Consider the following 12,244-nt stretch of genomic DNA (forward strand, 5'->3'; position numbering starts at 1 on the left):
ACATGATTTGTCAGGGAAAATGTCATAAATAGCCAGTGGAATAAATAAAAAATGTTCCAGCCTGATCAAAAAAACATTAGCACCAATGCTAGTGTCCTGGCTGGTCCGCCATTACCACTGCCCACTAAAGTAAGCGATTGCCAGATGTCCTGAACAGCACGTGGAAAAAAAAAAAACATCAATATTTCAATATAGTCAAAAACAATAGCAGCGATGCTAATGCTAACACAAGTGGTGTCCTGGCTGGTCCACCAGTGCTTTAGCCCCCTAAAGTAGGTGATCCTCTGTCACCATGGCAACAACATATACACTTTTCTCAAGCCACCATCCCAAATGCTGTTATTTGAAGCTCAAATTACCACATAATGCTTCTTTAATAGGCTTATTAAAGAGGAAATAGGGGATAGCTTGACACAACTGGTTGCATTAGATCAAGAAAAGCACATTTTTGTGTAAAAAGCCTCTGTTGAACATATCCACAAGGCTCTTGTTTGTATTTAAGCCCACTCTTGTTGCCTATACACATTGTGTTGACACTATATACACACTTGATACTGCCACCTGTCCTTTTACTGCCTCCGAATGGACTAAAGAAACGCTGAATTACTAAGCACGCCCATTTCAAGTGAGTCTGCGAGCAATCCGATCTGTCCAGAAATCCAAAACTCGCCAATTCCTTAAAGGAAACTTCAGACAAAGATGTTTGCCGTTTGCTAGTGGGGCAGTGCCAGAACTGGCATTTCATGGCGTTCCTTAGCTAGCACGATTATGATAAAGCTGTTTTATTTTTCGTTTATGCCAGTGTGTTTTTATGTAAAAACTACAAAGCATGTTCTCTATACGTCGGTCACTGAAAAAAACCCGACTGTACAGAATGTTTTGTTTATTGGTTCGCAAGCGGGATTATGCTAAAACTATTAAGGAAATTTGAGTAACGCATACAGTATGGGTGAATGAACCCATTACATTTTGGACATGGTTTTTTCGTTTAACAAATTATTTTGTTAAACATTCCATCAGTGTCTGACATGGGCTAATAAAGAAACTGTTAAATTTTGGACCAAAACCAAAATGTTTTCTTCTTTGTTTTCATTGGCTAGCAGGAGCAAAAGCTATTAAGCCAATTTCCACAACATTTTCTGTAGATGTGCTGATGAAGAAACCGTTACATTTTGGACATTAATGTAGTTACGTTTTAAATTTGTGTTTTAGCTAGCAGGGTTACAAAAACAATGTAACCAGTTTCTGTGACATTTATTGTTGATTTTGCGAATGCGATTAAACAAACCCGTGTTGTCAATTTCCAAGACAGTTTAGGTAGCTGCCGCTGTGTATATGGGCTACTGAAGAATCCATACCATTTTGGACACAAACCAATGTTTTTATTTTTATTTTTCTTAGCTATTGGATTACACCATAAAATCTTAACCAATTTCTGAAATGTTCTGCAGTAGATTTAGCTCACAGGATTACACAAAATCTATTCAACCACTTTCTGTATTGCACATGGGTGAATGAGGAAACAATAACACTTTGGACGTGATAAGGAATGTTTTTCTTATTTGTTAGCTAGCAGGATTACACCAACGTATCAAGCCAATTTCTGCGACATTTGATGTAGGTTTAGCTAACAGGATTTAACAGTTGTGTTAATTTCCACGACCGTGAATTTTTTTTTGTTACGATGCGGAATGTTTATTTTGTGTTTTTGTGAGCCATAAAAACTATTAAACCAATTTCTGAATTTTCTATATTTATTTCCATTGTTTTGTTAGTGAGCCGAATTACGCAAAAACTACAAAGGCAATATTTCGTGATGCGTTCCGTAAGTGTCGGAAAATCTTTTATCTATTTGTTATTAAATGTTCAAATGCAGCCCTATGGGGGGCACAAGCCAGTGCAAACTGTAGGCCGGTCCCAAGTCCGGATAAATGCAGAGGGTTGCGTCAGGAAGGGCATCCTGGCTTAAAACTTTGCCAAACAAATATCAGCGTTCATCCAAAAAAATTCCATACCGGATCGGTCGTGGCCTGGGTTAACAACGTCCGCCACCGGCGCCGTCAACCTGCAGGGTGTCTGTGGAAATTCAGCTACTGTGGGTCGAAGTTGAAGAAGAAGAAGAGGTGGAAAGCGGGTTCTTTGGCAGAAAGAGAAGAGGAAAGCACAGAGCCTAGGGACTATGACGGGAAAATCTCAGGAGTTGGTTGACATGATGATTAGGAGAAAGGTTGATATATTGTGTGTCCAGGAGATCAGGTGGAAAGGCAGTAAGGCTAGAAGTTTAGGGGCAGGGTTTAAATTATTTTCCCATGGTGTAGATGGGAAGAGAAATTGAGTTGTGTTTATTTTAAAAGTAGAGTTGGCTAAGAATGTCTTGGAGGTGAAAAGAGTATCAGATCGAGTGATGAGGCTGAAACTTGAAATTGAGGGTGTTATGTATAATGTGATTAGTGGCTATGCCCCACAGGTAGGATGTGACCTAGAGGTGAAAGAGAAATTCTGGAAGGAGCTAGACGAAGTAGTTCTGAGTATCCCAGACAGAGAGAGAGTCGTGATTGGTGCAGATTGTAATGGACATGTTGGTGAAGGAAATAGGGGTGATGAAGAAGTGATGGGTAAGTATGGCATCCAGGAAAGGAACTTGGAGGGACAGATGGTGGTTGACTTTGCAACAAGAATGCAAATGGCTGGAGTGAACACTTTTTTCCAGAAGAGGCACGAACATAGGGTGACCTGCAAGAGCGGAGGTAGAAGCACGCAGGTGGATTACATCTTGTGCAGACTTATGTAATCTGAAGGAGGTTACCAACTGTAACTTGTAGTGGTAGGGGAGAGTGTGGTTAGACAGCATAGGATGGTGGTGTGTAAGATGACTCTGGTGGTGGGGAGGAAGATTAGGAAGACAAAGGCAGAGCAGAGAGCCATGTGGTGGAAGCTGAGACAGGACGAGTGTTGTGCAGCTTTTCGGGAAGAGGTGAGACAGGCTCTCGGTGGACAGGAGGAGCTTCCAGAAGACTGGACCACTGCAGCCAAGGTGATCAGAGAGGCAGGCAGGAGAGTACTTGGTGTATCTTCTGGCAGGAAAGGAGAGAAGGAGACTTGGGGGTGGAACCTCACAGTACAGGAAATTGTACAAGGAAAAAGGTCATCTAAGAAGAAGTGGGACACTGAGAGGACCGAGGAGAGGCGAAAGGAATACATTGAGATGCGAAGTAGGGCAAAGGTTGACGTGGCAAAGGCCAAACACAGTATGGTTTCATGCCAAGAAAGAGTACCACAGATACATTATTTGCCTTGAAGATGTTGATGGAAAAGTACAGAGAAGGTCAGAAGGAGCTACATTGTGTCTTTGTGGATCTAGAGAAAGCCTATGACAGAGTACCCAGAGAGAACTGTGGTACTGCGTGCGGAAGTCTGAAGTGGCAGAGAAGTATGTTAGAATAATACAGGACATGTACGAGGGCAGCAAAACAGCGGTGAGGTGTGCTGTAGGTGTGACAGACGAATTTAAGGTGGAGGTGGGACTGCATCAGGGATCAGCCCTGAGCCCCTTCCTGTTTGCAGTGCTGATGGATAGGCTGACAGATGAGGTGAGACTGGAATCCCCGTGGACCATGATGTTTGCAGATGACATTGTGATCTGCAGTGAAAGCAGGGAGCAAGTGGAGGAACAGTTAGAAAGATGGAGGCATGCACTGGAAAGCAGAGGAATGAAGATTAGCCGAAGTAAGACAGAATATATGTACATGAATGAGAGGGGTGGGGGGGGGGGGGGGGGGGGGGGAGAGTGAGGCTACAGGGAGAAGAGAGCAAGGGTGGAGGACTTTAAATACTTGGGGTCAACCGTCCAGAGCAATGGTGAGCGTGGTCAGGAAGTGAAGTGAAGAAATAGTGAGTATATTGGTAGAAGGATGATGAGGATGGAGCTGCCAGGCAAGAGGAAGACCAAAGAGAAGGTTGATGGATGTCGTGAGGGAAGACATGAGGGCAGTTGGTGTTCGAGAGGAGGATGCAGGAGACAGGCTCACATGGAAAAGGATGACGCGCTGTGGCGACCCCTAAAGGGACAAGCCCAAAGGAAAAGAAGAAGTTATTAAATGTTCATTTGGTAGTTTCGCCTTAATTTCTGCTTGGGCTGGCCTCTGCGGAGACTTTTTTGCTCTCTGCAGTTAATGCTCGAATCGACTTGTTGTTATACAGCCTTATGCGTTTGGATGTATTTGTGGACTCGAGCCAGTAGGGATGGTTGGAAATGTTGAAAGTGAAGCAGGAGAAAAGAAGCTGGATGATTGTTTGTATGGCTCTGGGTAGAGCACGGACACAGTGCACGGACACAGGCTTTTTATTTGACTAAATTTTATTTTTTTTTTATTTTTTTTACTACGTGTGCAGGCAGACCACGCCTCCGCCGCGCGCGTCACTGGTGAGTAGCGTGGACGCGGAGTCACTCCCCTGCCTACTTTTAATAGCTTTGTCATGTGATGGAAAGCAGTTGTAAGACAGGTGCCCTCGGTTCATTCTCGGCGAGGGGCAGCAGTTGCCTGTGTGCCAGCGAGTGGGAAGCGTGCGTGGATTTCTTTTTTTACTTGATTTCTTCTCCCCCCTTTTTTTGTGTTGCATTTCAGCCCCTTTCCCGACGCTTTTTTTTTTTTAACAATTATTTTGGGGGGTTTATTTTTTTACGGAGCCGTCATTCGGTGGCTGGATGGCGTGGGACAGGTGTAACCAGGACTCGGTGTGGAGAGAATTAGAGGTGAGCCCATGCAAAAAAAAAAAAAAAAAAAAAAAATGAATCGTTGTTTCCTTGTGGAGTGCTGCTATGTTATTTCCTGGACCGACGGAGCTTTTAGTGGCTGCTGAGTCCTCTCTTCCCGATGCGTAACGCGTAATCTGGACCCAGTCGAGGATGCAACAACGCGGGACTATATGGCAACTGTTAAACAAGCGGAATGTGTTTTTTTTTCTCCCCCTTTTCCACCTCGGTTCCTGGTGTAGTTTTCCCACAAAAAGGGGACCCCTTTCACTCATTCTAGCGGATGTATCGCTGCCGTGGTGCGTTCCGGTACCGGAGAGGCTTTTCTCGGCGTCAAAATTTGTGTGTGTGTGTTTAAAAAAAAAAAAAAAAAAAAAAAAAAAAAAATTCCCAGGCTTTACGCACGGAGTCCCTTGGTGATCAGCGTCCGTGCGTGTTATTTTGCAAGGGAGCAAAGTTTGCGCACGCGAAAATGGGTGGGGGTGGGGGGGACCACCACCACTATTTGGCATTCGATCTTAAATCAGCCAAATGAGCACATCAGTGCACAATTCTATTTTTGTTTCCTTGCACCTGCCGGCACTTTCACGATCTCCACCGTGCTGCGCAGTGAGGCTCTGCGGATTGTTTCCTTTGGTTGTGGCGAGTTCGCCGCAGTGCTTCCGTGATTTTGCCCCCCCCCCACCCCCCGCCAAAAAAAAATGCGCACACGCAATAAATATTTGCACCGGGAGCTCCTTTGCAATGCCCCTCCGCTCAGCTCCGAAATGCGCGTAAATCACCGATTGCCTGTCTGCGTATAGGCGCTAGTTCGGCCACTTTGCACCCGGGAAGTCCATCAGATAATTGGGCAGCCTGTAAACGACGAGCCTCTGGTTTGCAGTCTTTGGCTGCCGTGCCTTGTCAGACTGGATCACCTCACAGGCACAAGCACCCCCGCCCCTCCCCACCCTCCTTTGCGTGTGCAACACAACCCAGCTGTCTCGTCACAAGTCTTGAAGTCATTGTGTATTCGGGTTGGGGTGGACAGATGAACTGCGACACCGGTGTCTTGGCGGTGCTCCTCGCTTTTCCTCCTCGGCACAAGTAACGCGTCTCCTAGCTTGATTTTATGTATTGATTTCTTTTATTTTCACCCTCAGCCGAACTTCACGTCCCTCCGGCTCAGGAGAGGCCAAAACACCTCCACCTTTCCCGACTTGGGCGGCCCGAAGTTTGCGCCAGTATTTCGCTGTAAAGTTAACAACAACAACAAATGTAGCAATGGCATATGTGGGTTGCCCATCCTTAGCAGAGGTGCATCATAGGAGCCCTCCTGCAGTTCCATTCACATTGACCCTGCAAAAAAAAGAAAAAATCAGCTGAGGCATGCAAATTAGCCCAACCCCTTCCCATCTTGCTCTTTGGCTCTCTCGCTCTCTCTCTCTCTCTCTCTCTCTCTCTCTCTCGCTTTCTGTTTGTTTTCACAACACCCAGAGCCTCGTTCGACCCCATCGCTGCCCCCAACACACCACACCGCCCCCCCCCCCCACTCCCCGGCCCTCCGTCCTGTTACAGTTGAGCGGTGGGGGTCCAGGCAGCTGCTCCGTAAAGTCCCACGACAAGTCGTCCACATTACATAAAATGTCAGCCGGCGTGAGCGCCAATCTCAGTTTGCGGGCCGGGGGATCCTACGACAACCCACGCGACGCGTCTGCTCTGTACATGTGGCATTGATCGTCCTTATTGGTGCCCCGCCCCCCTGCCCCCTTTACAGTGTGCTGCCTTGGTTGGCGAAGACCAGCCCCTCTGCCCAGACCTTCCCGAACTTGACCTCTCCGAGCTAGACGTCAGCGACCTCGACGCCGACGGCTTCCTGGGCGGCCTCAAGTGGTACAGCGACCAATCGGAGATCATCTCCGCGCAGTATGGCAACGAGGTGTCCAATCTTTTCGAGGTAGGCAGCATCTTTTTCTTTTTCTTTTTGTGAGAATGATGTTGGGTGCTGAAAAACCAGCGCTGGCACGGGAGATAACGTGAAGCTTGATAAGCCCAGCCGGGGACCTTTGTCCCCTTATTTGGGGCCTGACAGTGGTGGGCCTCCTTATCAAAAGTGTTTATTTCAGCTTGGACTTACTAATGCGGCTCACATCTGAAAGCAAACTCTGGACATGTCGTAAAGAGAGGCTTTTCAAAAGGCTTGTAAAACTTTAATCTTCCCCCCTATCACCCTTCCGGTGTTCCATTTTTCTGTTGTCGCCCAGTGAGGCGTCCAACGAGGTCGATGATCAAGTCCGGGCTATAAAGCCGTCCGTCTTCACAGTCTTCATTAGGAGCCCTTATCAGTGCCGGAGATAGACAGGCGCGGGCCGGGATTGGCCGCCCAGAGGGCGGGAAAATGGCGTCGCATGCTCACGTTTTCAGCTGCCGTGCGTGCGCTCGGTGGTCCGGCGGGCAACACTTGATAACAGGAGAAATTCTTTCCATGTTCAAGTTCGCCGACCAGCGCCAAGAACTGTTTCAGTGCCTTCATGTGTGCCTCACCTCTACACACAGACACACACACTCACACAAATGGAGTCTAAGTGGTGGCTGGCGTGACTGTCTGCTCCCAAGCAGAGCGATATGGCTTGCAGAGGATGGTTAAAAATACCAACAAGTGTCACTTTAAACAACAATGGAAGTCCAGCTACGCTTAATAGCTTTTAAACCTGCTGTCACGTTGCGAGTCAAACTGACCCAGTTTTAGATTTGGATACATACAAAAAAAATAGCATATATTTTTTTGTCAAGTGTCATTAACATACACCACTATGGGGTATGGGGTGTCAAACTCAAGGCCGGGGGGGCCAAATACGGGTCGCCACATCATTTTATGTGGCCCGCGAAAGCAAATCATGTGCTTCTACTTAATGTTTCTTGTGAAAATCTGTTCCAAAACTGCAAATTGTCCTCGCTTTTAATAATGTTGAGAGAATGCAAGCATTTTTTTTTTAATTACCAAACCACTTTTTACAATAAATTGAACAATAGTTGAACAATCTTTTGTTTGACTTTGGATTTCAAAATTAGTTATCCATTAATTTTGTTTTGTATAATGTATCTAATTATATGATGAGGCAGTTACAAATTTATATGGTTTCTCAGTCATAACGGCCCTTTAAGTGAAACTATAACTGCAGTGTGGCCTTCGACAAAACTCAGTTTGACACCCCTGACACAAAATCATTCAGAAGTCCATTTAAAAACAATAATTACCACATTTAACGTCTTGGCGGTATTTCTCAATAATTTAATGTTATCCTAATTGAAAAAGAGGCGGCACGGTGGCCGACTGGTTAGAGCGTCAGCCTCACAGTTCTGAGGACCCGGGTTCAATCCCCGGCCCCGCCTGTGTGGAGTTTGCATGTTCTCCCGTGCCTGCGTGGGTTTTCTCCGGGCACTCCGGTTTCCTCCCACATCCCAAAAACATGCATTCATTGGAGACTCTAAATTGCCCGTAGGCATGACTGTGAGTGCGAATGGTTGTTTGTTTCTATGTGCCCTGCGATTGGCTGGCAACCAGTTCAGGGTGTACCCCGCCTCCTGCCCGATGACAGCTGGGATAGGCTCCAGCACGCCCGCGACCCTAGTGAGGAGAAGCGACTCAGAAAATGGATGGATGGAAACCCTTAACCTAACCCTCTAATAGTTAGGTTAGTGGGGGTATGTTAACCCTAACCCTCTAGTAGTTGGAGATACTAATATCAATTTTGTCTTGAGGTATAAAAATAGTCCCTTAATGCATCTACAGTGCGGCACGGTGCTCGACTGGTTAGAGAAGCGGCTCAGAAAATGGATGGATGGATGTATCTGCAGTGTCCAGTGGTTTGTCAAGACCTTTACTAGCATCTAACTTTTAAGTGTTGTACCTATGCCTTTTGGGTTCCGACGTATCCAGCTCCCATGGAGTCCAAATGCGTGCCGTGATGGTACAGAAATGGGCATTTACACTGTATCCCCCTTTTATGGTGAAACATCTGGCCTGCGCACGTGTCCCTGCGATTTGGGCGCACGTGTTCCGCATAAATATTGTACACTCGTGCCGATGTTTTGGAGCCCTTGCCGCGCACGCCGGCAGCTATTGTGTCACGCTGAGTGCAAGCTCTGCAAATCTAAGCTGTGAAGAAGCATGGGTAAGGGGTGCGAGGGGGTATAGTTTGTAACCCCTGCTGCCCCTCCCATCTTCGGAAACTTTGAAGTCACCATATGAAGTGGCCAGTTCTTCATGTTGCAGGACCCGGCTAATCCCTTTTAATCTGACAGGGGAAAGTTTGCCTCTTGGCATGGATTAGAGTGCCGGGGGAGTGCTTGAAGGGCAGGGGGGGGGGGGGCTGCTGATGTATTTCCTAATTAGCCTGCTGGAGCATCATCATAATAAAATCCTGATTGTCATCTTGGAACCACTTTCAGGTTGGGGCCGCCGCTTTTGAAGGCGTTCCAATAGACCTTTTCGCCATGACGTCACACATCCTTCCGGGTGCTAGTAAACAAACAATTACGTCATCTCACCAAGGCAGAGCCATTGACAATACGGCGGAAATGGGTTGAATGAGGATTTTGGCCTTCTTCTCTACTCGTTGTTTGAAAGTGTGAAGTGCCAGGAGAACAGAAGATGATGCGCAAGGGAAATTGCTTTCAAGGGAGACAGACTGCAGTCTTGAAAGTTTATTCAATATAGACGTGGTTGAATTTCACACGTGGTTAACGTGATTATTGAGGGACTGGCAAATGAACTGACTTTTCTGTTGCTCGGAATTATGGCATAGACGTGCTCTTTTGATGCTAAAATGGCTAGCGTGCTGTAGCAGGCTAGCCGTTATGTTTTGCTAATGCCTTGCTTGAACCAGATGATGGTTTGGTTCCCGGTTCGTACCTTTAGAAATGGCTTCTACGTCTTGCGATTTTCTCTCTACAACTATTTAAGACATCCACTTAGTTTATCCTCCTCACCCACAGGTTCCGCTGGTGTAATCTTCGAAAATCAAAACCAAAAAAAAACTAAACTACAACCTCCTTGGGGAATGTCTGGCAATGCAACCTCTATCACAAGTTTTTGTCATCGTTTCAGTTCAGGTCAGCGGTAGTCGCTGACGTTCTACCATCCAGAAGTACCCTGAAAAGGTTTATTTCAGATTGCAGAAATATTCTGGTGTCGGACTGGCCAAGAGTTGATGACTCATTTCAGACCGGCGCGTTTGCGTGGCCGCGGAACTAGTTGACTACATGCTCTGAGTGTGTTTGAACTGTATGCGGGGCAGCAACGTAGGATCACGATGTGTCCCCTGGCTGGCCTTTTGCTCCATTCCCCACTGTTCCTGATGCGAAAGGTGCAATATGATAAGTCACGCCCCCCTCGTTCCCCCATCTACACACCCAACCAAGACTTTCTCCGCTTGTGTTCGTCACCTCTTCAAACCAGGCTGACTGGGAACGTCTGCGCTCTATTTCGGGCCGCAGTTGTTAAGGGGGCGCTAGCTCCAATAATTTCCTGATGTACTGCCAAAGATAACAGCATGGATGTGTTGACCTCATGTCTTTTGAACTGGCCAGAGCCCTGCTAGGATTACATGGGTGGCAGTCAATGCGGGGGGGGGGGGCAGTATCTGGATAGGTCTCAGATACCACTCAATCAATGAATGGATTGAGGATGATTAGTTATGTCTGGGTCCAGTGCCCCAAGCGATCGCCACAAAAGCATTGCTGGATGAGTTTGGTGTGGAAGAACATAAGACATACCACAGCTGAGCTGTCCATGGGGGGGAAATTCTGACAGCAGTGTGCACTACATGGTATGGATTTATATTCCATACAGAGTAGTGATTCTATTACACCTGAAAGTCCTGTTACATTAGTTTCTCAGGAGCAGCAATAATGTTCTTGGGTCAATTTGACCCAGCGTATGTTTGATTATGTAAGTTCTGGAAATGGCAAAAAGTCCTTCTGATCCTTTCCACTCCTGTTTTCATTGGCCTACGGGGCAGCTCTGATTGAACCCTATGAACTGTGACAGAAACGAGTAACTAATGAACAGGAACACGAGAATCCGAGCAATTCTGTTGATCTACACTTCTGTTACAGCAAAAATATTTCACGTGCAATTTTTTGAGTGAGTCGCACAGGATTTTTGTTGCTTGGTGGTCGGTGCCCCCGCCTCTTCGTGTCATCGTCAAGTGTCCCGGCATATTTGTCCACAATGGGCCAGAACGACATGAGGACAGATGGGTAGAGAAGGAGAAGGTTTGGGCTGGTGCCAACCTGAATCAAAGCCCAAGGATTGCAAGTAAAAGGTTGTGGGCTTTGCAGCTAGTAAAATCAAATGCCAAGGCTTTAGAGCCTTACGAAGATAGTGTGCATGGACATTCTGCAAGCATGCGATCACGCGTCGCCGAGCTCTGTCGCTCATGCGGCCTGACGGCCTTTGCGTAGCTCCTTTGGGCCCAAATCTCCCTCCAAGCCTTCTGTTATGTTGCAGGTCCAATTGACCCATTTTCAAGACAAAAGAATTCCATACAAATATAATAATCAAAAGTCATTTTAAGGTATGCAACTCTTTTGCTTGGTTTAAGATGTTTCAGATTTGTTTTGTTTTCTGCCCCTTTTGGATATTTAAACATGACCCGTTCAAACGGACACCTTTTCAAGTGAATGGAATACAATTTTGAAAAAATAGTACTGCTTGGCTTAATAAATGTAATCAAACAATGTTTATTCAGATCGTTTTTGCCACTTTTGGAACTTGCCCTTGTCAAACTGACTCTGCAACATAATTGCAGCTCCTGAGGTTTCAGGTGAACAAGGATTGGATTGATCAGGTTTGAAAAATCAGCAATAGATTAGCTCACACACTTGTGAGCAGAAACACACACATACGGCGCAGACTCTTATTGTTCCTGCTTGTACCCTGCTGAGCCCTTTGATTTTGCAAATTTATGCTGACATTTGAGAATACACCGCCCACACCGGTTCAGCGCTTCAGCAAAAGGGGTGTACGAATTACCATAGTCACCAGAATGCACCGCCCCTTCCTCATCTCGGCTGTTATCACGTCGGGGCTCGAAGCGATCGGCCGAGCAGACGCACGCTCGGGCGTCATTCCGCCGCCGCAAAACTCCCCGCCTCCTTTGGCTCCCGAGGCGGAGGATTTGTTTCTTCTGGAAAGAGGAAGCGGTAGACAGGGGGAAGGCGGTGGGATCCCAAACAATAAGTCCCTTCCGGGAATGTTTGGGGAAAAAGAGCAAGGGAAGGGAGTATCCTTTTGGTCTTGCACTATCTCTCCTCCACACCCATCCCTCAGTCCCAATGGGAAGATGCTGCTCCTGCTGCTGCTGATTGCAGCACGGTTTGGTGAGCCTGCCCAGCTGATCCCTGTCACTGCCACCAGTGTCTACAGGTGTGTAATTGAAACGTAGCACGCGCGCATCTGATAGTGGTCTTTTGGAGCCGGCGTGCATCAGGCGCTGACGGCTATTT

General features: G+C 46.8%; 1 protein-coding gene across 7 annotated transcripts in view; it reads left to right on the forward strand.

Annotated features, from left to right (window-relative positions):
• ppargc1a (peroxisome proliferator-activated receptor gamma, coactivator 1 alpha) overlaps nt 1–12,244 on the forward strand; it is a 197,220-nt gene that overhangs the window by 158,932 nt on the left and 26,044 nt on the right. For 4 of the 7 annotated variants that reach the window (XM_061763367.1, XM_061763369.1, XM_061763371.1 and 1 more), the window contains one exon: nt 6,510–6,689. In XM_061763367.1, coding sequence (XP_061619351.1) covers nt 6,510–6,689 — 180 coding nt within the window. Of the gene's footprint in view, nt 1–4,483; nt 4,754–6,509; nt 6,690–12,244 lie in introns of those variants that run through there. The other 3 variants (XM_061763370.1, XM_061763373.1, XM_061763374.1) reach the window with 1 other exon arrangement.

The sequence above is a fragment of the Phyllopteryx taeniolatus genome, chromosome 23, assembly GCF_024500385.1.
Source record: "Phyllopteryx taeniolatus isolate TA_2022b chromosome 23, UOR_Ptae_1.2, whole genome shotgun sequence".
NCBI lineage: Eukaryota > Metazoa > Chordata > Actinopteri > Syngnathiformes > Syngnathidae > Phyllopteryx > Phyllopteryx taeniolatus.